A 27,396-nucleotide genomic window follows, 5' to 3' on the forward strand; every position below is an offset into this window, starting at 1 on the left:
CGTTTCCGACGGTGGGAGAGAAATGTATCATTCAAGTTTCCGCGAAGCATATGGAGACACGCGCAAAGAAAACGCGTTGGAGATGCACGTGCACACACATGAACAACCAGCCCACCCACACATCACACAGCCAGCAGCTCATTCAGTCAGCGGCACATACATGTCCTGAGTCCATACTGCGGGCAAACACACACACACACACACACAGACAGGCAAACACAGACATGCAAGCACACGGAACACAAGGCCACACATGGACGACGTGCATTTAAATGCATGCTGCTCAAACACATGCACACGTGCGTAAACACATAGACCCTCGCATGCACACAATTCATCACGTGAACAAAGATTGGGCCGTAATTTTGGTTCTTAGATCCAGGTTCACACCTGGGTCCAGTCCAGGATCAATTCCTGTAGGTGTTGCAGTTGAAAATGGGCTCTTTTATGTATATTTGTATTATGATAAATGGACACTTGTGCTGTAATTGCAATTTTAATTGTTATTACCTCCACCAAGGAGGTTATGTTTTCTCCCCTTATTTTGTCTGTGCATCTGAACATATGAAAACATATGAATATATTTCCATGACATTTGGTGGATAGATCGGACCTTTGGCCAAAGATCAATTGATTCGATTCTGGGTGTGATCAAGAAGTGGGGTTTCCGCCATTAGATGATTATCGTTTTAACTATGAAACTAACAGAGACAGAGACTTGACTCCTAATCCTAATGATGTTTGCAGGGTCAAGAAATCAATTTAACTTAAATTTTAAGTGATAGGAATGACGTCTCTAAGTGTAAAAGCAATTGTTCAGTGTTCAGTGTTGGTAAAGTTTTATTTATTAGATTTTTTTGGGTGGGCTGAGCAAAATTTTCCAGCAGGTGGGGGGGCTACTGCATCTGAAATTAATTTTAAAGGAAGCACTACATGTGCTAACATGTACACCCCCCCCCCCCCACACACACACACACATATCCTGTGTCACACATCAATTTGTGCAATGTAACCACAGTCCCAGCAAACACAGAAGCTGCTGGTTCTAACACTGAGTCCAGTGACGCTGCTGACGCTGCTGACGCTGCTGACGCTGCTGACGCTGCGGTGACGCTGCGATGCTGCTGCGGCGAAGCGGCCCTCTGAAGGTTAACGACCATTTTCAGGCCAATAATGGCAGCGGTGAGTAAACATCCCTCCTCGTTCATTCAATCTGCACTGACAAGTTACGTAAGGCGGGCTGAGGGACTGTTTGTTCTTCTCTCTCTCTCTCTCTTAGTCGCCATATACAAGATTGAACCAGTCTTGCCTAAGGGAAGTGTTGGACAGGGGGGGCGGGTGGGCTGCATACTCAATTTTGTTCATGTTTGTATGCAGATGGGCGCTCTCGTGTTTGATTGACAGAGGCAGTGTGTGTGTGTGTGTGTGGGTGTGTGTGTGTGTGTGAGAGAGAGAGCGTGAGGCACAGTCAAGGGTAAATCTGAAATGTGTTTCTCTGTCCACGTGTCCAGATTTGAACAGCAGTTGTTTCTTTGAGATGAAATCAGATTCTTGATTCTTTGTCAATTTGGCTTCCAGATTGTATTGAAAACGTCTGGCTGCTTCCAGATCAGTGCTGCTGCTCGGGAAGCCTGCAGAGAACACGGACCCCAGTAGACGTGTCAGCATTGGGTAAGCGAAAAACTAGGCCATGTGTGAGTGTGGTAACTTGCTCGGCTAAATGTATAGCCTGTCGTTTCCCTGTAGACAGCCAGAGTTGAGCAATCGGCATGAAGTTGAAAGCTGGCCGTTTCCCCTGGCCCCGTGCTCCTCCTGTTTTTTGTTTCGTCTTCGTCCCACCCAGTTTTCAAACCTGGTTTCCACTTCGCCGAAAGCCCTCAAGGTTTTACATGGCTGGATTGGCTCGCTGAAGCTACTGATGAAAATACCTCTGCTGTAACATTTGTGTTTCCTCCCCTTGCTTTACACCATGTTTTAAACGTTCAAACATCCAGTCTTCTGTGTTTCTAGAAGAACTGCATGTTGGTTACTGGTTACTGTCCGCCTAAACCCAAACACCTGGGTCTGTCTGACCTCCAGCCGTCATGACAGATAATCGTTTTGACATATGATCGTGTGCAAGCAAACTACGGCTGAATTCACTTAAGAATGAATCAAACTTACAACAGATCCTTCCTCTGTAAGGATTGTAAGGAGGGAACAATGTGTTGAGGGCAACAATATGGAAGGTATTATTGTAGCAAAAACCTGAGAACTTGCATGTTGGAATTTACACTCAGAAAATATTCACACACTTTCACACGCTAAATTTTAATTCACAGAAAAGATTCACAAATGCAAGTCAATATCTGAATAAATGACACTTTTGCAGCAAATGCCCTGCAACACTTGTAGCAAAAGTGAGAGCGCGCGGTTTTGCCATTTGTGACGTGCAAGGCGGCATCTGAGAGATTGCAACAGCAGCACGGAGTTGAACTAAAAAAACAAAACAAATTCATTTGAGCAATTATATTACAAATTTGCAGCTTGAATTCCATTCATTCAAATACTGACCTGAATTCCTTTCTGTGAATTCAAATTTAGGACACAGGAGTGGAAATTCCAACATGCAAGTTCTCAGGAGTTTTGCTACAATAACACTTTCATAGTACAAAGGTGTGTTGAGGGGCGTGGCTTGGACACACTCCCTGTTATACCTCCCTTTGGGTTTCCTCGTCATGGCAACTAAAGGCTAGATCACACTATACACTTTTTTACACACATTATCCTGTGGTGTGAACAGTTTCAAGACCGGAGACTCTTGCCCTCCTGACGACTCAGGATGAAGATTTTTTCAAACATCATCATGTAGCGTGACGCAGTTCAAGACTTATCAAGACTGAAATCTGACAGTGACACTGTTAACTGCCAATGGGAGTTTAGCTCAAGGGGAAAAAAAGAAAAAAAGAAGATGAACTGGAAAAGAAGCTGCTTTTAACAACAACGCCCACTCAGTTGGAGTAGATAGTTTACATCAGTGGAGATTTCCAACTCCTGCTCCACTCTTGGTAAGTTGCTATACAATTTTATTTGGAGGAATAAACCTAATATAATGGAGGTATAAAATGGAAACGTGCCTGGATCAATCCACATATGCAACTACAAATTAAGTTAAAAGATTTCTCCTTTTAATGATGTCACTTCAAAATACATTTGTAATATATGGAGCAAGAAATGATAGAACATCTATTTTGTAATTGCATTTACAGTGAACTGTTCTGGACGAATGGGGAAAACGTTTTCATGTGTGTGACGCCCCGTCTTTGTCCCGCCATGTGGGGCGAAACAGCTTCCAGACGGGACGGCCAGCATTAACTGAACACCAGTCGGTTAGTGTGAGCTGGCCTCGTCGGACACAGTTCTTGTAGTGTGACCTCGGCTGTTAGTGTCAAAGCCAAAGTGGGAAAAAACATAGGATTTTGTATTGGCCGTTCTGAGAATAACTTGACCCCATCTGCATGAGTCTTAAATGGATTCTCGGCCTGTTCTCGCCGTCAGCACTTCGGCCGACCCCGAGATCAACTCTGACCTCCACTCATCCCCTCCAGGCCGACCCTCTCTGCATTACCCCTCCACCTGATCCGTCCGGCCTGACACACACACACACACACACACACACATATAAGTACACGTACTGACACCCCATGCAGCCACGTAAACAAACACCATCCTGGCCAGACAGAAGTACACACACACAAACACACACGTTCTCCATGTGAGAAGTGGCTCATTAGTAGACGGTAATCAGCTTAGTGCTCTCCAACGCCCACCGGTGCTAAGCTCTTTACAGACAAACCCAGTTAGAGAAGCAGCAGCTGAGCGATGCCATGGCCCCGAATCCAATGAGACATATACACACACACACACACACACACACACACAGATCATGCTGGAGACATGGGGAGCAGCGCTGGTGTAGTGTTGACATAGGCCGCCCAAGATCGAGACACCCAACAGAGCCAGAGCAGAGATGTGTGTGCGTGCGAAAAGAGAGGAAAAAAAAAGCCAAAACCAACAGTGTAAGAGAAATTAATGTGAGAAAGAGACAGACAGAGAAGAGAGGAAGAGATTGACGGAGCAACAAACACAAGGAGTGCGAAGAACACAGAAGACAAAATAAAAGAACAAATCAGAGACAGACAGAAAAAGCAAAGCTGGAAAAAAAAAAAGAGGAGAAAGAGCAGCTCAAACATTCTCCTGGAAGAGGGAGAGTGTGAGGAGAGAAGAGGGAGAGAGAGAGAGAGAAGACAAATAAGTAAGGAGTGCGGGTTTGAAAGGAGGGAAGCAGTCCCTCCTCCCTCCCGTGCACTCAGTAACCCCGTCGGGCCGGTGGGTGGCTGCTCGCTGCTTTAGGCGCTGCGCTCTCCGGGCCGGCATACATCCCATACCACAGCGCACAATCAGCGCTCTGTAGCCAGGATCACGCTCACACAGGGTGCTGGCCCGCTGCCAGGCGCGCACACACACACACACACACACACACACACACACACACACACTCATGCAGGCACGCACATAACCACACACACACAGAAGAACGCACAAGTTGATATAGAAATACACCAAGAAGCATGACTCAGAGTGGCACACACATGCACACACGCACATAATAGAATGTCCAAGTTGATGTTGCAATAAACCGATGCATTCAAACTGACACATGCACACAGACACGTACACACATTATGCACAGTATAGTAATATCAGTTACATTGAGACACATTCACACACACACACACACACACACACACACACACACAGAAAGAGACATAATCTGACACAGCAGATGCCCAAACCTAACTTGGGTGGTGAAGCCCGTTGGCTAAAAACAACACACACTATGGGAAGTTAGCATGTAGACAAGTGTAGACAAGCCCTGTGAGTTATCTCGAAAACCCCTTCTGAGGTCTAATTACATTAAATCAAAGCAGAGCGTGTTTATGATATCTGATGGGCGGCTGCAGCCCACAGTGACCCCACAAGAGGCGCATTCATTCATTCATTCATTCATTCACACACACACACACACAAGCACAAACACCTCGAACACAAACACCGCTCGCACACCAAGCTGAAAAGCTCCTTAATCCGTGGAACATGATTATGAGAAGAAAAAAAAAATAGAAAGTCTAGAGAGGGAAAAAGGGAGAGCAAACAAAAAGGCCACTGGGGGAAACCAAGAAAAAAGAAAAGACAGGAAGAGGAGGGGAAGAAGGAGAGATTGGGAGAGTGGAGGGGAGGTCGCATTGTGGGCCAGCCGAGCTTTGTTCGAAAGAGAATGAGCAAAACAGTATTGACAAAAGAGACGGGAAGTGTGTGTGTGTCTGTCTGTCTGTGTGTGTGTGTGTGTGTGTGTGTGTAGTAGTAGTAGTAGTCTAGGTAGGCCAGTGCCAGAACAGTCAAGGTTACTTTGACCATTAGGTAGGTCAGCAGCTTTTGGCTGATCCCTGCTTCCTGCAATGCGATTGGCTTAGAGATCTGTCTCAGCCTTTCCTATTGAGAGCAACCCAATCCCAAAACGTGTGTGTGTGTGTGTGTGTGTGTGTGTGTGTGTGTGTGTGTGTGTAAACAAAACAACATGAGACCTTTAATGCAACTCAAGAGCTCTGAATTGAAAGCAAGCGGGCACAGGTACGGTAATTAAATGCTTTTCTGTCATTTCCAGTGACAAGTTGAATGGAATGGTCCTGTAGGCACAGACTAGCCACACACACACACACACACACACACACACACACACACAGAGCCATAGTCTGTCCAGCGGCGCCTCTTTGACTGACCAAGCTGCCAATACAATTCATTCCCCTGCCGCTCTGTGTGTGTGTGTGTGTGTGTAGTGTGCCAAATGCATCTGAATAAGGCACTAGTCAGTCAAAACATGACTAGAGTACTGAGCCATTAGCTGAGGTTTTACTACCTAATTACCATGCGCTTGGCCGGCCAGCTCGCCAGAAACACACACACACACACACACACAAAGGAAGGGCCGCACTTCAACTCCCGTCGAGGTGCCCTTGAGCAAGCCGCTTCACCCTCTAAACACTGCAGCTGTCCGCTGCAGTGTTTAGAGGGTGATGCAGGCATGCTCTCTTTCCCTGGTGTGTGTGTGTGTAACCCAATGAAGGTGAAGCGAGGCGTTGCTGAAAAAGAGCGGTTCTTCCCCGAGTAAATAACAAATAAAACTGCGGTAGCTTGCGGATTGTGGTAGCTGCATTCCTCCCAAATAATTCCCCTTTCCTCTATTTTCAGCCCAGTGATTTCCCGCATGCCTTATCATCAAACGCTTCCCTTATTAGATCAACCTATATTTGCTTAATAGGTTGAATTATGATATCATTAGAAGTGTGCATCGGTGTGTATGTTTAGCTTTTTGTTTAAATACGACAAGCGATAAATAATTAGATAAGGTAGCTGTGTGTGTGTGCGTGTAGGTGATACCTGTTCGGTACCGGATGGGTGTGTCTATTACATTAGGGGCCGGAAACAAGATCTGACCCCCATTGGGCGTCTGGAATTACTGGAATTACTTACACACACACACACACACACACACACCCTTATCTCTGTGTTGTTTTTGAACACGAAGAAACACGCGCTCACTTCCTCGTCCTATCAGCCGATCTCTCCCTCCTTGCGGTTCATGTGATGAGCGCAAGAATGAAGCCACTCAGGTCTGTCACTCTCACCCTGACCCCAAACTCACACACCACACACACACGCGCGCTTTTCGTTCATTCACTTTCCCACCGCTATCGGCAAGATCATGCCAAACAGGAAGGCCGAGTGCTTGTGTAGACCTACAAAACTGCATGTGGTGGGAGAAGGATAGCGCAGCCTGGCCAAGGTCTAGGGAGGATGACAAACTGCGGACGATAACGTGGTGGGAGCGAAACGAAGAGAGGGAGAGAGAGGAGTAGCGAATGAAGGAGCGAGGGAGTGCGAGAGAAAGGAGGGAGAATGAGCGGAGGCTGACAGAGAGACAGGACTTGTGCGTCTTCGCTGGCATCGCCAAGGCAACAAAACACCAGACTCACTTCCCTCCCTTTCGCCGACGTCAAAGCCCTTCAACCACCTCTTGTATCCGAAGACGCCCCTTCCCTCTCTCCCGCTTCACCGTCACTCTTCTCTTTCTCCGACACCCACGTTCTCCCGGCCTCTTTCCCTCCCCCTCACTCTCTCGTCCTTCGCTCAACATCTCTCCCTCTATACTGTAACCATGACGAGCGTTTCTCCTCCGTTCTCCTCGCTAGCCGGCGTGTCCAGTCTCAGTGTTTGACTGTCAACAACACTCAATGAAAGGGCCTTTTGAAGTCTGTCAAAATGAGGCAAATAGTAATAGTATAATAGCAAATATGTAAGAGTGATGGTAAATATTGCGCATGAACTCATGCAAACACCGAAGCAAGAAAAGTTTCCATTCAACGGCAAACTGCGATATTGCAGAGGAAAGTGGAACAAAGAGAGAAAACAGAATAGTTCAACTGACCAGCATTATAGCTTAATGGAGAATGAAGGAGAATGGGGTTGCAAACAAAAGGTACATAAAGGTATAATAAAGGTTCAACAAGTGCGAGAGAGAGACTGTATTGTGTGAGGTAGCAAAGGCAGCGCGCTCTTTCCCTGAAGTACAAACACACACACACACACACACAAACACAGCCCAAAAAACCAAGCACACACACACACACACACACACACACACACACACGGTAGAGATTAGGTCTCTATTCATCTTACAGAACCAAATCCTTCCATTTCCTCTTCTCTGTCACACTGTAGTCAATGGGAGATTAGTCTGTGGCAGAGTCGACCTGAGGCAACAACTGAGGCAACACACACACACACACACACACACACACACACTCACGCTCACGTGAACGCAAATCCTAACAGTAATGCCCTGCAAAGGCAAAAAGCAGTAACTACTTTTTTTGTGTGTCGTAATGCATAACGCACCCTCTGGCGGCCATGTTGGAGGTCCTCAGCTCTTGGGCAACAATAGTGACAAGCAGCCGGTCGCAGGACTGCAGTCCTGCACAAAAAATTTTTCCAGTTCATTTTAAATGGTGGCTAAGTAACAAACTGTCATGTACTATACTGACTTTCTAAAATGTCTTTGCCACACACAGACTCCCATACCAGAGATCTTTCCCCTGATACCACTGCTGTTGTTGAACATTACCGCCACATGATGGCGCTAAAGCAAATGCATCTAATGATGTGGAAACCTATCTTAGTAAACTCACTTACTGTCCAGACGAGGTGACGTCACTTGTGCATCCATTCACTGTGTCCATTCATTTTTACGCTATACGATCTGGTTAGCTAACCTAATTGTAAACACATCTGATTTGTGCACTAGCTAACATTAGCGTTAGTAGTGGCATGTTTGCTATATTAGCCTGCTCGCTAGTTAGCTAGCTAACGAAGCCGAAAACCAACTCTTTTTTTTTCAGGTTAACTGAACTGATTCTTCTCAAGCTGTTTTGGAGTAGAGACTAGAGCTAAAGACACAACAGTTTACTGCGTCACAGCAACTCAACTTTGGAAACAAATCCACCTTATCAGACTATTCACTTTTACTTATAACGTCACTGAATTGACCTTCACCCTCACAGCAACAATGTTTTTCAGGTATGTCTCCTTGTCTAGCCTGGTTGTTATATATTTAGCCTTTATTTGCACACAGACAATTGTTCAATGGACGTTCATGATGGCGACAGACACGGTTGCTAGGAGATTTGTGATGCAACTGCAAAGCCTCTATTGGCTGTTACTGTCCCCTCCTCTCACACTACAGACTTTTTACTGGCTCTGGATCATACTCATACACCCGCACACACACACACACACACACACACAAACACACACACACACCCCTGTAGAAAGCTCCACAGTGTCGATAGCACAATGGAGCAGAAAAATCCTGTGTGCGGAGCAGAGTTCACCATTATTTCTTTATAGGTAAGAGCTGCTCCGGACTTCTAGAGATTTGTAAAAGGTATTGTTGCCTTCGTGTTGAAAGCCAGGCAAAGTTCTGCTGACTGTTGCTGCCGTCGGCCATGTCACGCTCAATTCTGCATGGTGAGCAGCGGTGTGTGTGTTTTTGCGACGGCTGGTTTGATCATCCATCACAAAGCTGTATATGTGGAGCTGTATGTGTGTGTGTGTGTGTGTGTGTGTGTGTGTGTGTGTGTGAGTGGAGGTATTCAGCATGGATTACTCCGTTCGCCATTGGATTCGCCAAATTGGACAGAGGCGAGGGCCTGTAGTGAGACAATCCACAACTGGCGGTTGCTGCGGCGCACGGAGATGACCTCATCAAATGGTATGTGCTTGAAGTCAGTGGGGGGAAAAACTCCCCAACCTTCAAGTCCATAAACACATGTGCGTGGGGATGGACACACACACACACACACACACACACACACAAACACAACCTTCAGCACTCCCCCAAAACCCAAACAGTGGAGAGTTGTTGCTATGCGCGGAGCGAGTTTGGTGACTCCCAGAACAGACCACCCAAACAAAGCGAACCGGACTTCAGGAAATCAAACGGCCTTGACTGTAACAAAAACAAACCGTCTAAAAAATCCTTGGTTGCCGTGCCTACTGACCTCCACTTCTATGTGATGGTATTCAAAGAAGCGTATCAAATGTCTGGGGGAAAGTACAAGATAAACACAGAAATATGACTTTTTATTTACTTAAACTAGATAGGAACGGGGTTTTAGGCTTATCTGCTGTCCAAACTCTGCAGGTTGTTCTGCGTCTTCCCATGGGGGCAAATCAGTTGTGTAATGCTATAATTAGGCTAATGTATCCCAGGCGAGTTTGTAATATAGACAAATACAATCTAATTTCCACCTTGATACGGATTATGTAATCATAACATGCGGCGTTGTACCTCCCACCTTGCAGAGTTGAATATGTATATTCATACTGTTATTACACAACTGTGGAATACAACCAGATGGAAAGCGTTTGCATAGTGTGCCAAGTTTGGAAAGTGGGTCTGGAAGTCAGGGAGGCCAACCTCAAGTTAAAATCACATATTATGAAATGTTCTTATTCATAAAACACTAAAAAAGCAGCTCTCCTGGTTTCAATTGCAGCACTGAAACCGCTTAAATTAGAGGCAACAACTGGAAAGATGGCTAATACCACCTGTATTGTGACCATGGCTGCCGAAGTGCCCTTGAGCAAGACACCGAATCCGAGTGAGATACACGATTCTGAAAATCGAAATCTAAATAAGCTGTCGGGAGTTTCTATTTTCTTTCTTTGCCCACAATGACAAGTCAGTACGCAGCACTAATTATACGACGAGGGAGCCAGGATATTCAAGAGTCCAACAGCGTCCTGGGAATTGGCCTCGGATGCTCAGTCCTGGTATTTTGGATCTACATCTGTGTGTATTTACACTCGGTATAAATGTCAGTCGCTGCACTCAGAGGCTAACTCGACTCAGCAGGCCGCCGCTGCATCCGCCTCCAGCTCAAACAACACGGATGAGGGTAAAAAAGCAAAACAGATAAACAAGTGAGTGTGCAGACACTTGCATGCAGGCACGCTCTCTTTCTCCCTCTCTCTCTCTCTCTCTCACACACACACACACACACAGAGTGTTCCTTTCGGGGATTAGAGGACAGCCTTGTCTTGCTTGGTGTGTAATCCAGGCCAACGCTAGGTTAGAGTAACAGCGCTAGTGTTACATAAAACACAACCACGTGGACGGGACATGACCCCCAAAAGAGGGTGACGCTTAGGGCAAAGTGTGTGTGTGTGTGTGTGTGTGTGTGTGTAGGAAAGAATGCATGTGTTGTTCGTTGCAACACGGAATGTATAGTACATTGTGCGTAAGACAAAAGCGGGACTGTGTCCAACTAAATAAATACTCGGGTGACTAACAGTCTAGTCATTTTACGCAACAGTCTGATTAACTAATCAGAAATACTTAATTTAACAAAAAGAAATCTATACAATTGCTGCCCCCAATACTATTGTGCACTGCAAATACTGTCAATACCCCTTCAGATAGGTTATGTCTCCCATTTCTGACACCCAGCCTCCATTCAAGGAGAAGCGTTCAGTCAGACAGACAGACAGGAGGGAGGAGGGGGGTGGGGCAGTGGATTACACATCACTTCAAATGTCTTGACTGCACTTGACTGCTAACTAACAGAGCCACAGACAGCAGCCTGCGTGTTTGTGTGTTTAAGTGTGTGTGTGTATGTGTGTGTGTGTGTGTGTGTGTTCCAGGTTGCTCCAATGACTGACTTTAAGTATGTTTACCTCCTCCTGGCCAACATGACATGGGACTTTGAGGAAGTGAGAACGCGCCAGCTGGCTCTCGTGTGCCAGGAGCACAGGTAGCATTACCGCTAAACTCCATGCTACCGGCAGATTTGAGTCAGCCTTATATTATAGTTTGGGATTTTTCATTCGTTTTATTTTTTTTTATATAGTTTTCTTTCTTTTTTTCAAATTTCAGTTTAGTTTTACTTAGTTTTCACTGTGGGTTTGGTGGTTTTAGTTTAGCTTTTACTTGGTTTCAGTATTTCTGGTAGGGGTGCAATTTGTTTCTAGAGGTACTATAATGATAGAAGCAATAAATCCTACATTATTTTTGAAATGTATTTACATTAATTTTTCAGTTGGTGTTCAGTAAAAATAGCCAAAAATTCTCTGCCCAAAATTCATTCGTCTTTTCAACCCTGCACATATACAAAAACACAAAAACTAAAAATATTTCATACATATTTTTTATTTTACTTTATTCCATTTTAAGATAGTTTTAGTTCAGTTTTAGTTTCTTCACAAAGTCTCTTAGTTTATTTTAGTTTACAACACTGTTTTTATCTTGGTTTTAGTTTTTGTTCACTATAATAACTTTGAGTTGAGTCCAATTAATTGACAAATAAATATTCCCGTTTGTTTTTTTCCTGCTTGGATTACCTCATGCACGTTTGTCACATGGGACAATACACTCAGTGCCAGAAAGAATAATAAAAAGTCAATTTGTTACACTTTTATGTGTAACAACTTAACTTAACTCAATTGTCCTGCTGAGTAAACCCCACCCATCTGTTATTCTAAGTAGGATAAAAGAAACGCTAGGATTCATTTGCTCCTAGAAAGTGTGTGTGGAGCTGCTCTAGCAGACAGCGCACAGAAAACACACAATCAGAGATACTGATCCAATTGGTCAGTCATGCATGAGTTTTGTACAATTAGCCTACAGTAAACACATGTAAACATCCCCGACTGTTTCTGTGTGCCGTCCACAATGACAACAACAATGCTCGAGTGATTGAGATTTCTAGGACAAACGGTATTTACAATACTTCACTTGTGTCTTTCATCCAAATCTGGGTCTTTGTCAGGTTCTGAAATACCGGCTTTAGTTTTTTACGCTGCATCTGGGATAAATTTTACATTAGGGCTGTGCATGGGCTATTTTCTGCGTCACAACAAAATACAGGCCTATCTCCGTTTTGAAACTCCATCCTCCAAAGAAAGTGTCCCGCAGAAGGAATGTAAAGGGCTACGGGTTATTTTGAGATTGGCGTACACATCCTTCTCCAGATGGCAAAGAAATAAAATAATTGGGTGGTAAGGGACAGCTGGAAACACATATAATAGAATTCTCTCACATGCTTTTCCTGGAGGAGACTGTGGGAGTGGTGGCTGATTTAATTTGAGTTAACATTTTCTCCTGAAACCCTCTCTAGTTCATAAACTAATGCACTCTGTTCTGGTGAAGGGCAAGACACTCCTCCATTATGTGGGAAGCAGCAACACACACACACACACACACCTCACATGCACATCACGATCTAAACCACTATGGCCTATCTAAACTGCCATAAATATCAGATACATTAGCATGCAGACATATACATAAACAAATAGATAGACATAACATAGACAAATACAGTAAACACACACACACATTTCCTGCATAAAGAGACTCAGCCTTCAAATGTTTGCAGCAAAGTAGAAATACTATGTACTACTTACATATTTTTTTTGTATTTGACTGATGTTGATTTTGTTTCATTTCAAGACATTATTTCAAGAAAAATAGCTCACCCTTCATAATGTAAAAGCTGACAAGCTATTTTTACACATTACATATTACATAATCATCGCCCAATAGGATTATTTTTGGCCCCCCGCCCACTGCTGTTAAGTTTTAGCCTTTAGCCCTCTGTGCCAAAAAAGTTTGGGCACTCTGAGACTGAGACTCTGGTGCCTGCCAGGGAAAAGTCCCTATAATTACGGCACATCAGATCTTTTAAAAAGCAGGCTTCAGATCCACACAGACAAGATAATTAATTGCTTCTAAACTGTTTTTTTGTTTATAGTAACCCATGGACTGGTTGTCATGTACCATCAGGGCACTTTGGCTGTTCGTGTCCGTCTCTGTCCCTCTCTCTCTCTCTCTCTGGTTGCTGTCTGCTCCACTGCAGTGCAAACGGGAGACCACTCAGTGCATCACCAAAATCTATTTTTAAAGGTCTCTGCAATCATTTTAAGATGGAGTGAGACACAATGTGAAAAGAGAGTGGGAAGAAAGGCATACAGGCAAGAAGGATTTTGAAAAAACAAAAATGTGTGGAACAATAGTAAGAGGAGTGAGCAAAAGGGAGGGTAGGAATTTAGAAAATCCATCAGCCTAGATGTCGGATGAGAAAGGAGATGAAAAATTGATGAGCGTGAAAACAAATAATCAAATGGGAAGAAAGCAAGAAAGATTCAAAGACAGCAGTTAAGAAAGAAAGGAAGCAAGAAAGGAAGCAGGACAGAAAGACAGGCATGAAGTGTGGACTGTAAGAGGGAACAGTTTCAGGAGAGTCCACTAGTGTTGGCTTGGCCCTGCTGAGGCCCGCCAGCCCACCGCGGCACAAACACTCGAACAAAAGGATCATTTATTGGAGGAGGAAAGAGGGGGAGGCGGAATGGGGGGATGAAAGGAGGGGGAACACTGTACAGAGGCATTTGGGAGCCGTGTGAGTGAAACACTGGCCCCATCTCAACATTCACAGCCAATGTGTAACATTCTCCCCCACGCTGCCCCGCTGACGTACTCATGCTAGCAGGCAGGGCCAGAGCCCATATGGTCCCACTGTGGCAGCTAGCTAGCATTTCCACTTAAAATACACACAGCTAGTTGACAATGCCTAATTCCAGCATCACAGCCCACATTTCCCAGTAAAACCAACGTATGGATGCAAGCTGATGGTGCATTTCCATCTGTGGAAATTATGAAAAACCAACTGTGGAGCACAGCTACGCTACTCTCACCACAAGATCCCATGATGAATTTTAGCTAATGCTACTATAAATTCTTCATTAAATCCAACTGTGGGGGCGAACTATGAAACATTTACCACAAAAGCCCCGGAGGTTTAAGGCTAAAACAGCCTCCAGTACAAATCATAAAGAGTAGCTGTGGAAGCTAGCGCTGCTACATAAACAGCCAGGCTTGCCAGGCTGCATTCATCACAAGAGCCCCACTGTGGAAGGTAAGCAAGGCTACTCAGCGTTTTACTGCTGCACATAAATCCACACCTCCATTTAAATGCTGCTCTATCTACTAAAACTGCAGGCGTCTATTTCTTAACGAGCCAATTTAGCGCAGACAGTGGCTCAAAGAGAATGTTTTTCGATGAGGAAATGTCTCACGCTGACCCAGTTGAAGCATTGTTTACATTCACGTAGCTGTGGTGGTCCCCCACAGCTAGAAAACTGTAAATGCAATGAAAATTCATCATCTGGCCTTATTGTCCCCTACCACACACACACACACCTCAAGCAAAAAACAAGTTACAGCATTGTAGTTACAGCACAACTGTCCATATATCATGATATAAATATGCAAATAACACCTACTACAACTGACCCCCCTGAAATCTACAGGAGGGCAAGGGCATTTTGAGCTCGATCAACTCTTCATATATAGAAGCTCAAAGGCAATTTTAAGTCAGTGAGCCTGAGTCTGTGGATGCTTGCACAATATTCAAGACGCCTCAAGAGGATCAATACTCATTTCCATGGTATATCGACATTCATTGATATTCCAGTAGGTTGTCTAGACTTTAACGCCTTACAAAATCAAATCTGCTGAAAACTCTGCATAGGTTTTTAGAGCCAAGCCAAGCCCCAGATAAGGAAATTTGCTTATGCATTTTGAGAACAGCTGATCTATATCTCATGCTGTGGATTATGCAGACAGTCATACAAATCAGATCGGTGTCTGCGTTCTAATCCGGCGCCAGGTGGGTTTGAATAAATGCAGAGATGGAAAGGGCTGCTCGGCTCCATTCGATTATCCTAAAGGCTATACTCTTCCATTTGAATGATGTGACGGAGTGCATGTAGGACAGAGAGGGAGCGAGAGAGAGAGACGACTGAGAGATAGAACAGAAGATGGGGGGGTTCATAGGAGGAGTATTATAAAAGTATTGTAAAAAAGCTGAGGAGAAATGATTACTGAATACAGTAAGACAAATATACCTAAAGGAGAGAGGCAACTCTTACCTGTTCCCTCCTTGCTTCCGTTCTGATGCGTCCGCAGCTCCTCTGATTTGTAGAAGTCGATGCTGGCGTACGTGTTGAGGCTGGAGCTGCTGCTGCTGCTGACTGCGGCGCCCACTCCCCCAACCACAGAGCCCCCACCCAACACAGAGAAGAGGCGAGAGGGTGTCTGGCTACCTGAGGGCCCATCCATACCCAAATGGGGGCTCTCTTTGTTGACCAAGTCCAAGTCTATGTAGTTGAGGCCTTGCTCTGTGGACGAAGCCTGGGCAGCGGGTAGGGACTGCTGCCCAGGGAGGTTGAACTGAGAGGAGGGGTCAGTCACAGCACCGTTCCCCCACAGCATGCCGTCAAAGCCCAGTCGGCGGGCCATGGCTTGGGCATGCTCGGGGAAGAGGGAGGCAGTGGAAGTGGAGGAGGAAGAGGTGGAGGTAGGGATGGAGGGAGACGCCAGGAAAGTTTCTGAGCAGTGTCGCCTGCGTCCCTGCGGGTCGGCCCGGATGACTTTAGCCCCGTGGTCAGGGTTGGGCCCCGGTTTGGCTAGGGGGAAGTCCAGACCCAGCGACAGTCCTGGAACAGGGGGATCTGTCCTGGTGGGGGAAGGGGCTTTGGGAGAGACATTGGATGATGACCTGGGGACGGTGTTGCTATTCAAGCTAAAGGCCATCTCTGTGTAGTCTCCACAGGACGTAGGGGACTCAGTCACTGATGGGACGCTCTCTCTGCTCTCCCTAAGGGCCGCCTCAGCCACCTCGGCGCCCTCTTCACGAGCGCTGGCCATACTCTCGTCACAGGCTTTGGGGGCATGAGCCAGGGTTGGAGGGGTGGGAGGGGTGTGGAAGGAGGGGAAACCAAGCGGGGTGAGGGAGAGGGGCGATGGGGACGGAGAAGGGCCCAGGTCCATGTTGACATACTCGGAGGCAGCTGGAGGGGTGATGGGGGCAGATGGGCTACGGGAGAGGGGCATGAAGCTCCCTAGGCAGGAGGTTGGCCTGTGTAGGGGTTGCTGGCTGCTAGAGCCATGAGGCAGCGACATGCCATGCCTGAGCCCCCTGCCACGGCCTCCTCCAACCCCAGCCTGGCTGCACTTCTCCCCCTTAAACTCAATGCTGACGTACTCCCCGGGGCTCTTAGGTTCTGGAGGGAGGGGGTTCTCACGGACCCTCGGGAGGGTGTTAGCCTTGGACACGTCCACAAACAGGCTCACTGGTCTGTTTCTGGTGTGGCTACCCTGCTTGGACAACCCACCAGAGCCCCGTCTCTGCTGAAGTGCACTCCCGTCTTTGGACTGAGCTCCCCCAGCCGTGGCGCTCACTCCCTGGGCAGCCCGGTCATCGCTCTCCCCCAGGCTCTCGCTGCTGGCTGAGCTGGATGAGTAAGAGGAAGAGGAGAGTGACAGGTGGCGTCCCACCACTGAACTGCCTGCTGCTGGTGGCTCCTGACGCCCTCCCATAGTCCTCCCTCCACCCATTCCCCTATTGCCACCCCCATTGGGCCTTCTGCCTCGGCCGGGCCCCTCTTCAAAGTGTCCCGTGGAGGGGTTGTGTTTATAGGACCGGGGCAGGGAGTAGTAAGAGTACACCATCTTGGGGGCTTGCTGTTGAGCATTGGGGTCCAACTGACCGGTGTGCTCAGGAGGCGGAGGGCTGCCGTTTACAGAACGAGCGCTGATTGGAGACATGTTCATATAGTCACTGCCTGCCCTGCTGTCTGCACTGCCGCTGCCCACCCAAGCCCCTCCAGAGAGACCTCCACGCTGGTCGGGGGAGCAGCTGCTATTTGGGGACATCATCATGTAGCCGTCGGAGGCCGGTGGGGGGCGGATCTGCTGCGGAGGGGACACGCTGTTGTTGGGGGTCATGGCCATGTAATCATCAGCAGGTTTGGACTCTGAGTCGGGGACGGAGACCGCCAGTGAGTGGGAGAGGGAGACTGGCGGCTGAGTGACTCCAGGCAACATGGACATGTAGCCATTATCCACGCCTAAATCTACGCCACCTCCTCCACCCCCGCCCCCTTCACCTTTGAACTCCCCTGCCACGTCCAGGTACCCTCCTCCTCCTCCTCCTGCTGACCCGGCACCCATGCCAGAGTCTCTCCGTGTGGAGGAGGAAGTGGAGGAAGTGAAGGACTCGCGGCTGGTGCTTCGCGACATGATGGCATAGTCGGCTGAGTCTTCCTCTGTCGGTTCCTCACCTCTGCGCTGCCGTGGGGCGAGCCTTTCCAGGGCCATAGGAGGTAGGGAAGCCCGCTTACTCAGCAGCCTGCGCTCAGCTTCACATTCCCGGCTGGAGGAGCGGCGCAGCACTCTCCTGGTCTGGGGCTGGGAGCCACAGGCAGTTGTTCCCTGTGCTGGTAGGCAGCTGGATGGGGAGCTTCCTTCACTACAGCCTCCACCACCACCGCCACCACGTTGGCCCATTAGGATATAGTTGGCTGCCTCCTCACCAAGGGACTGGCTGCCCATGCTGCCTACAGAGCCTCCGGGCAGGCTGGGTGAAGGGAGGAGCGAGTGCTCTCCAGGACTAGAGCCATACTCGTCCGAAGAGCCGTAGTCGCTGGGTGAGCCCGAAACAGATGCGCGATGGGAGGGGACACGACTGTAGGAGCCAGACCCAGGCACAGCGCCAGCAGAAGCCGCCACCCCTCCAAACTCAGAGCCGTGCCCAGAGCTGGAGGAGAGGCTCGGGGCCGGGGAGGGCGCCGGGGTGGAGATGGAGCGCATCAGTCCCAGAGGGGTTTTAGCAGCTGGGGTGGAGGCCGAGCGGGCCGACTTTGACCTGAGGATTGGGGTGGTGGAGCAGGAGCCGTTGGTGGAGGGGCTGGAGCCTGGGCCTGGGAGTGGCGTGGTCCCCCCTACTCCTTCATCTCCCTTCCCCCCGTCGCTGGCAGTGCGAGACCTGGGGAAGCTGTGGCGAGGGGTGGGCGAAGCATTGGCACTGTTGCCCCCTCCTCCGTTGTTCGCCCCTCCAGGGGGCTCGGTTCGGGGTCGGCGGGTGAAGCCCACCTGGCTGGGGGGCGGGTTGGGGTGGTGGCGGCGTGAGGGAACACTGATGGGGTTGGAGGCAGTGGCGCCCCCTCCTGGGCCGGAGTTGGACTGGGACTTGCTGCGCTGGCGGAACTCTTCACTCAGTGCCTTCATGGCTTCCAGCAGGGTTTCATGCATGTTCTGGGCCACCACCGAATCATCCACCTGGGGAACGACACAAACACCCTCTCAAACAGTAAGCTCAAATCATGGTTGTGGTCAGTGCAAAATACAATTCAATACAATACAAAATTCTCATAGGAAACAAAATTTCAATTGTAATTGAATTTTAAATTAAATGCTGCTCTATCTACTAAAACTGCAGGTGTCTATTTCTTAACGAGCCAATTTAGCGCAGACAGTGGCTCAAAGAGAATGTTTTTCGATGAGGAAATGTCTCACGCTGACCCAGTTGAAGCATTGTTTACAGCATTGTTTATTTTAAAGTCAATTTCATTCAGGGAAGCTCAAATACTACTTCCTATTTGATTTTCAATTTATGCTCGATCCCTTTTTGGACGTCATTTAACTGCAACTGAAAATCCTGAATTGACCAGTTTTACACATTCTTTCACTTTGTTGGTTATAAACTCTCAAGCTTGGTGGAACCCTCCCATTTACTATTCATTACCCAGTCAACATACTTCCAACCTAAAAGGGACTGAAAATTAGAGGCTCACCTGCATCCAGAACTCGCCTGGGCCTGTCACGGCAGAGCGGCCCACCTCCACGAAGAAGAAGTTCTCCGAGTGGCCGCAGCGCCGCACATTCATCAGCTGCAGCACCACAGCAGCAGCGTCCGAGTTGAGCTTGACAAAATTGACCGTCTTGTCGGTCAGGCAAAGGCGGTAGATGCCCACCAGGTTCTTGGCCTGGCCCAGGCCCTTGGGCCACACCTTCACCTGCCATACCTCTTTGAAGGCTGGTCCGGGATTGGGCACCCCATAGTCCCCCGCCGCCCCGCTGTCTGTGGGGGTCTTGCCTTGAGGGTGGGGGTGGGTGGGGATAGATGAATACAGGAGAGGTACAGGAGGGAGACAGATGGAGATTGAAGGGTTGTTTAAAAGAATAAAGGGAGAAGGGGGAAACAGGTGGGAAGGAAAAAAATGAAAGATATAATTAAAGTGGGTAGAGAGGAAAATTTATGAAGAACATTGGGCAGTACAACCGTTGCAACTAAGCACTAACATGACCTTCATGCATCTGTGACCAAAGGGAACGGCAGGTGAAAGCACCACTATTTACCTGTTAGAAGAGGGCAAGGTACCTTTATTATGTAAGCTCTGCTGATATTGGGCTTTTCAGAGATTTTTGAACCAGATCTGAGTTCAAGCTGAGCATGCAGCAGCTTGTGAGACCGGCTCACTACACCTGCATGTTCCAGCTCGGGGTCTCACTCGTCAGTCACACACAGACACGCTGACACACACACACACACACACACACACACAGACACACACACCTACCTGTGTGGAAAAACTAAACTGTTGAGAACCGAAGCACCGCAAAAGAATGATGACTATGAAAGAAAATGGAGAGCCCATGGTGGAAAAACTAAAGAGTGAAACAACTTGCAAAATGCTTAAAGAGTAAATCTTCCCGAAACCAAAGTGACAACATGCAATCCCAATGTACTTAAATGGGCCAACATTTTTGAACTTATTACACCCATAACTATGGAAACCAAAGAGCCAGAACTCTAATCCTCAAGAGCCATTTTCTGGAGCTGCATACTCTACTGACAATTAAGGACTGGCTGACTTTGTAAACTAATAAGTGTCTTATGGTAGGAGTATGGGCAGTCCACTCACCTTTTTTATTAGCTATTTATTCTTTATTCAGACAGTAGGAAAAAGTACTGAGGCGAAGAGACGGGACAGAAAGCTTTGAAAAAGATTTGATCCTAGGCTAGTGGGTGCTTACAAAGGCAGGGGACTTAACCACCCGACAGTCTCTGGGCATTTGTTTGGTGTTTTAATTCATAGTATTGTTAACTGATCTGAACCAGGAAATGTGCCCATTACCCCAGAAAATTACCCTAATACCATCATGGTGTCCAATTCATTGTCAGCAGCTCCTGAAATTGTCTGACCGATTAAAGTCTAAGCGCTCTTATTGAGAGCCAGAGAGACCTCTTCACTGCACAGCCCAACATCATAGGAATATCATGACGTGAATCATGTTTTAGGGTGGATTTTTGCTTTTAAGAACCACCCTAAAATTCCCCCTGGCCATGGCCCCTTTTCTCCCAAGCAGTCTACCATTTTCCTCAGCTTTCGCCGTACAATTGCCAGGTTGGATAGGTCTGTGCATGACAACTCTCAATTCACACATCAGTCAACTTGATGACAAGACACAAGAGACAAGCCTCTATAACTAAGCTCACCTGGTCCCATCATGGGAACAATGATGTTCTTTGTATAATAACGGTGAACCTGCTTAATAAACCACTGCATCTGCCATATTGGAATATTGATGGGTCCGATGACTTTTTGACAAGTTACTGAGAGATCCCCAATCAAGGTAATAGGTCAAATTTTCATGAAGCATGTGTAGTTTTCTGCTTTAAGCAATATTTTCGATCCTATCGGGCTTTGAATCAAATTCTCTTTAATCACAGTGCACACTGACCACTGCATTACAAATATATGATTGTATGCCTGCCTGCGTTCCTTCTACTCCTGTGCCTCCGCTGCAAATCCTACAATGACAACCATATGCAGACGAGAAGCCTCAGCACACACAATGGACGCCATACTAGCCAAGCTTCGGTTATGACAAACATTTCCCCAAACCCTTTTCCCAAAACCTTTAGGCTAGTCATAGTTGCAAAAGTGGGAGAAGTCTTGTGTGTCTGTGTGTTCTTCTAGTTCTAGTTCCCCAAACTGGAGGATCATCTGCTGCTTAAAGGAGAACTAGAATAGATGTTCTGTTGAAAGGCATGAAGCCTGTGGCTTAGTGGCTGTGTGTGAGGAGGCACTCCCCCTACATTAGATGACTCATTCAAGGCCACGCATGACTATTTCATGTACTGCTTTGTGTGTGTGCGAGAAGCTGTGCGCAAGAGGTCCCAGTTGCCGACTCGATTTAGATTTACAACAGGAAGAGATGGTTTTGAGATTTTACAGTGGGGACCAAGGGAATGAGGGACTACAAGAGATTGCAGAGAGATATCAGAGAGAGAGAAAGAAAGGAGAGAGAGAAGGGCCTGGTGAAAGGAAAAACATAAAGGAAAAGATTCTTTTAAGCGTGCTGGTATTGAACAACGGGCCAGATTAGATGCTTTATTTATTTTTAAACTTTTTCATCAAGCCACTGCTTCTTCCCAGACAAATACCCCTAAATCATATCTTGCCACACTGCGTCCCTATTCCTCCAAGTGTGTCTTTCCTTTTGAAGAGCCCATTAACTTGTCTTGAAGAGAGCACAAGTGTGTTGTTTGTTTTGAGTACAGTGCATCCTTAAACCTCAGCTGTGCCCTCAACAGCACTTACACACAAACACCTTTGATCTCAGGGCCACCAGGGCTGCACACACTTAACAGCAACTCTCAGAAGCACTGAAAACCTTTAAGAGGTTTTCCCGGCATCATAATCCTATCTGAGGACAGACTGATTTCCACCTATCGAACATCGCAGAAGCTTTTCCGTGGTTACATAAGGCTAGGTTTGATATTTTGCACGGAGCGGTATGAATTATAGATTGTCACTGGCTTTCCTCCTCGAGGCCTTCATGGCAGTGTGGGGCTGTGAGAGAGCAGCGCGTTTTTACTTTAGGTGATCATCCGGTCAGCTTCCACATACCAAAATATACCAGCATGATGCCACCCGTATGCAAGATAATGAACCCTCAGGAAGACACACGCACACAAAATGGCAATGTAAGAGGCCCTTAGCAGGAGATGAATTATGAGGACGGAGCCGGACGTACATGAAAGCAAAACACACCTGGAGGTAATGAAGCGTCTACGGTAAGCTTGAATAAGGGTGATACGTGCGGAACAACCTTGCTTCAACCTTCAATGAGGGAAATGTGCATAACCGGTCAAGGGCTGCATACAGGGCAACTGTATTTATTTCAATGTTACAGTACAGTATTTCCTTTTAGAGCAACCCGAAAACAACTTACACTGCCTTATTCACGCTCCGGTTGTTTACTTCACTTTCATAACCACACATGAACCGACGGTAACTTGCAGTTTTACATGTGGCTGGTGGATGGCGACGGCCTCGGCCAACACTACTGTCTATTCATGCAGTTTTATTTGCTGTGCTCGAACTACCTCCCTCGAGACGAATATTAAGCCTTAGTCTAACCCCATGCCTTTCTCTGCTGGGATATTAAATTGGACTTGAGCTATTGGCGTTGAGGCGCCGCAGTCTTCCCCCGGCCTTCTTAATGCCGTCACTCTTTAAGGGTGTGTGTGTGTGTGTGTGTGTGTGTGTAGGGGGGGGAAGGGAGGGGGGCATAGCGGTGTGATATTTACCCCTGGGGCCCCCAGCTGCCTGCTAAGATACTGACAAGCTCTTCCTTCAGTGACCTACTGATTATTGTTATGTTATTGCACAAAGTAGGTCTTCCATAGGGGGTTCTGGGGTATAGTATGGCTGTTACCCCCCCAAGGACACAGGATAGGGGGAATTGTTATTGAAGCCCTGCGCCTATGGGACGGGGGTGTAGTCCTTGTGTGATGATTCTAGTTGGATTAAGACTGAGCTTTAGGATGTAAGGCCACTAATGTTGTTTTAGCGCTGAAACGGCACCAGCCAGGCTACTCTTTCCTACCTTCTTTGCATAGCAATCTTTAAGTTATGGTCAAGCGACAACCTCAACGTGATAAATTTCTGGGAAAAATTTCTGGCACGGTTTTTAGATTTTCTCGGCATCAGCGGGGAAAAGAAATGATCAGAAACTTGAATGATCTGAATTTATAGCAAGTTTCATAATAAAATCCCTCCTCTTAGTTAGCTAATGCAGCCTGTAAATCAGGGAAAGCTACTCTGGCAATGAAACGTCTGGCTCACACTAGGTTCTGTTTCAAGTTTCTGACCTCATTGCCCTAGCATGCCGCGCTGCTCCATAATACGCCTCTACGCTGCAGAGAACGGGCTCGATTTCTGAGGGCTAAAACCCACTTTTTTTACCCCCTATCTCAGCTATCTTACCCCCTATACCACCCCCACGGCCATACCAGGTTACCAGCGTGGATAGATGTGAGACAGCTGTGTACTCTTTGTGTGTGTGTGTGTTTGTGTGAGAGAGAGTAAGCCGCCCAGAGCCAATAAAACAGTTGGTCTAATCTCTGTCTGCCATGTGTACCAGTTTTTGGCTTTTTCTGCTCTCTATCTACTCCCTATCTCTGCATCCATCTCTACCTTCTGTAATCCCCCTGTTTGGGCCCACAGTGAGAGACACAACGCTTCCCCAACACCAGCATCTGCCTGAGGTTAATTCCACATGTGTTTCTTGTTATCCAGAAGTGCGCGCACACACACTTACGCACACACACAAAATGATCAGCGACGTGTCCAAGTTTCGCTGTCCCTTGACAAGACACATGAAAGTGGCCGTGAAAGTCAGCTGAAGCTCTGCTCTCTCTCCCAAAAACCAGCTCAGGCGCCCACGCCAAGCTGGCAGCCATCTTGGACTTTGTTGGTCGGCCCGGCCCAGAGGCAGTAAACATACTGACTAAGTCTTAATATCTGGTCTGAACAGAAGGCCTAGTGACTCTGAGCAAAGACTCCCAATGTAATTGTAAATGTGAAGGGTCATTATGGGTTACTATTAAGTTAGGAGTCATTTTCAGGGCCTTTACTTCCAACATAGTGACGTCCTTGACAGAATAATATAAGGTTTTGAAAAACTTGTAGTGCAATTTTCCCCAAATGGAAAAATTGGAAATCCTTTCTGTGTTCTCCGAGGCCCATCAGGGAACTAGCCTCACCTATCCAAGTCTCTAAAGCTCCCAGTAAGGCTGATAAATCCCAACTTAGTTGTCATGAACCTCCTGACCCCCCTCTGACAGGGGTTGGATGGTTAATGGGCTAGTATCAATGAACAGCAATCAATACGGCCGGCTATAAAAGGTTACTGTGCATTAAAGTCCCACGGCTCCATCGTGCTCGACATATGGCCGCTCATTGACTAAATGGACAGCGTTGCCCGTGGCTTTGCTCTGCTGTCGATCAAACCCCGGTACTTTATTGACGGGCTACTTTGGTGGTGAGCCGACCTCGTTGCACAAGAGCGCGCACACAGAGTGGAGCGCTCCAGGCCATTTCAGACATGACCAAGATAGTGTACGAGTTGATGTTTTACTGTAACTGCGGTGCGAGGCGCCGGCGCACATAAGCGAGCCAGAGCCGGCCGCGCCGAGGCCTGGCTGGGTAGCCTGTCATGTTAAATGAAATTACAGGGTGTTAACGCGCGCAAACTATTTATGCCGAGGAAATGCCCCTGCGGCTGGGACCGAAGGTGGAGCCGGGCCTGATGCAGCTCACTGCTCCACAGCCAGGACTGGGGCACTGAAATAGCACTGGGCTAGTTAGCTCCGGTCCAGAGGGGGAAAACAAGAATGGATGGACAGTAGTAGCGGCTTTAAAAGATTGTTTGTCAAAAATCGTCACTGCTCATGTTGCGTCCTGTGATGACACCGTCCACCCCTTGTTTTTTTCCCCCCTCTGACTCTGCTAGCACACAGCCTCGCCCGCGCCGCCAGGGGCTGACCCCGAGACAATAATTACTGGCTAATTAGGGAGATGAGCAGTGCTTAAGCAGGGTTTAACGTTTAATCGCCCGGCTCGGCGGGCCACCGGTGAGATCCAGATCTCGCTGGCCAGGGCAGGCAAATGACACTGCTGGATAAAAATACTACAGAGCCACCGGCAGTCTGACATGGTAGTCCAGGGGCTGATTCTGCTCCACGATCTGGTCGCTTAAATCAGCCCAGAAATGTTGTTGTGGTGAATTTGAATCAGTCAACCCTGTCAGGCATACAAGGACTTTGCCTGCTTCTAGGTAGTGTTTTCATTTTGCTACTGTAATTGCCTCTCTGCCTGTATGTGTGTGTGTGTGTGTGTGTGTGTGTGTGTGTGTGTATACCCCTTAGTTAGCACTTCTCCCTCGTTTAAGACCCATCTCACTGCTGGCTCCAAAGTTTGATGCTGGCATATTGTTTTATGAGGGTCAACAGTTCTTGGGGTGGCGCTTGAGCCGCGGGGGTTTGCCTGGCAAACGACGGCGGGCCGCCCCTCCGCCCCTCCACCCCTTTCGTCGAGGTTAAGCCTTTACACACTCGACTGACTCCTAATAGTTGAGCAAATAGCTGCCCTCAAGCTCGATACTGTACTCGCTGCCCAAAAGGGCCTAACTGGACTCAGCTGAATAAATAACTCAGATCCTAATATCACCCTGCACGGCAGCTGGCTCGTGTTTGTGTAATTACTGCTGGCTTGAGGGGAGGCTGCGTGATATTGGACAGTTCCTGGGCCGCTTTAGGTGAGTTTCCCAGGCCCGAAGCTCAGTACGGACACCGAGACTCGATTTAAAGCTGCGCTATGGCGGCACGGACAACCACGGCACTGCTTGTTATGCTTACTGTATCTGTGAGTGTGTGTGTGAGTGTCTCAACATGCTGCTCACTATACTGCCAGCTCAGGAACCTCTTGCTGTGTCAACTCAAACCAATTATTTCAAACTTCAACCCAAAACCTTGATTCCACTTCAAGCTGAGGCACGCCGCTAAGAATTTCACCCCCATCGCCACCGACCGGGGCTTGAAGCAGGCGGTGTGAGCAGCTACACAGGTATCAAATTGAGGGAGTGGTCCGCTGGAAACTATGTGTAGCTGTGCAGCATCTCTGCCCCCCCGACTTCGCCCGGTCCCCCGTCTGCAGGGTGTGAATTCTTCCGTCTCCCCGAGTGTGCAAGTGGGGGAGCTTCACGTTACCCCGCTGGCTTCATTTCACTCCAAGCGGGACTCTCATTTACGGCTGCACAATAAACCGTGTACGATCATACATTGCAGTTTTAGTTTCCACATTTAATAATCGTAGTCGTATAATCTGGAAATAGTGACACATTTAATTTTACGCACATGTTGAAAGTCAGCTAAACGCTTAAAATGTTATTTCATTTCATTCAGACTTCCCACTTTAAAATAGTCAAGATGTGTTTATAGGATTCCTAAAGTGCAGTAAAATAAGTTTGTTCCCCAAATCATGGAGACTAATAATCATGATTAGAGCAAAATAATCAGGATTATCACTTAAACCACTTTGTGGAAAATGTGGAAAATGTCTTGTCATACAGTCAGACTCACTTCACTGTGCTGACTCTTGATTCTTAAGACTTACAGGTTGGGGGAAATGTTTTCTGCCTCTATATGCTTTATGCTTCTATACGTTTTTATGTGTTCTTTTATGGGATGTGCTTGATATTCCTTCTTTCGTCTTATTGTTTGTTTTATTGTCTGTCATTAGCACACAGAAGCAAATTCCTAGTTGGTATGGCAATAAAGTATTGAATCTTGACCTACAGACTTCTGACAGTGTGTGTGTGTGTGTGTGTTTGGGTGGGGTGGGGGGGGGTGGCTCAATCAACATAGACACCTAAGACTTGAAATTGTGTATGAGTTGCACATACCACAAGAAGGTTATTACAGGCTGGAATTTTGGCAGTACTTTGTGTGTGTGTGTGTGTGTGTGCATTTAAGTTTATTTCACACACGCAGACAGTGGTTTGAAGCAGCAAGTGCCCATGGTCCCACAACTGTCCTCACACAACCC

General features: G+C 47.3%; 1 protein-coding gene across 1 annotated transcript in view; it reads right to left on the reverse strand.

Annotated features, from left to right (window-relative positions):
* The window catches only part of LOC139919657 (insulin receptor substrate 1-B), a 43,636-nt gene that overhangs the window by 12,677 nt on the left and 3,563 nt on the right, over positions 1 to 27,396 (reverse strand). Inside the window, exons 2-3 of the mRNA XM_071909449.2 lie at positions 19,291 to 19,592; positions 15,586 to 18,775 (exon numbers count right to left, since the gene is read on the reverse strand). Of these exons, the coding sequence (XP_071765550.2) occupies positions 15,586 to 18,775; positions 19,291 to 19,592 (3,492 nt within the window). The remainder of the gene's footprint in view (positions 1 to 15,585; positions 18,776 to 19,290; positions 19,593 to 27,396) is intronic.

The sequence above is a fragment of the Centroberyx gerrardi genome, chromosome 23 (assembly GCF_048128805.1).
Source record: "Centroberyx gerrardi isolate f3 chromosome 23, fCenGer3.hap1.cur.20231027, whole genome shotgun sequence".
In the NCBI taxonomy this organism is placed as follows: domain Eukaryota; kingdom Metazoa; phylum Chordata; class Actinopteri; order Beryciformes; family Berycidae; genus Centroberyx; species Centroberyx gerrardi.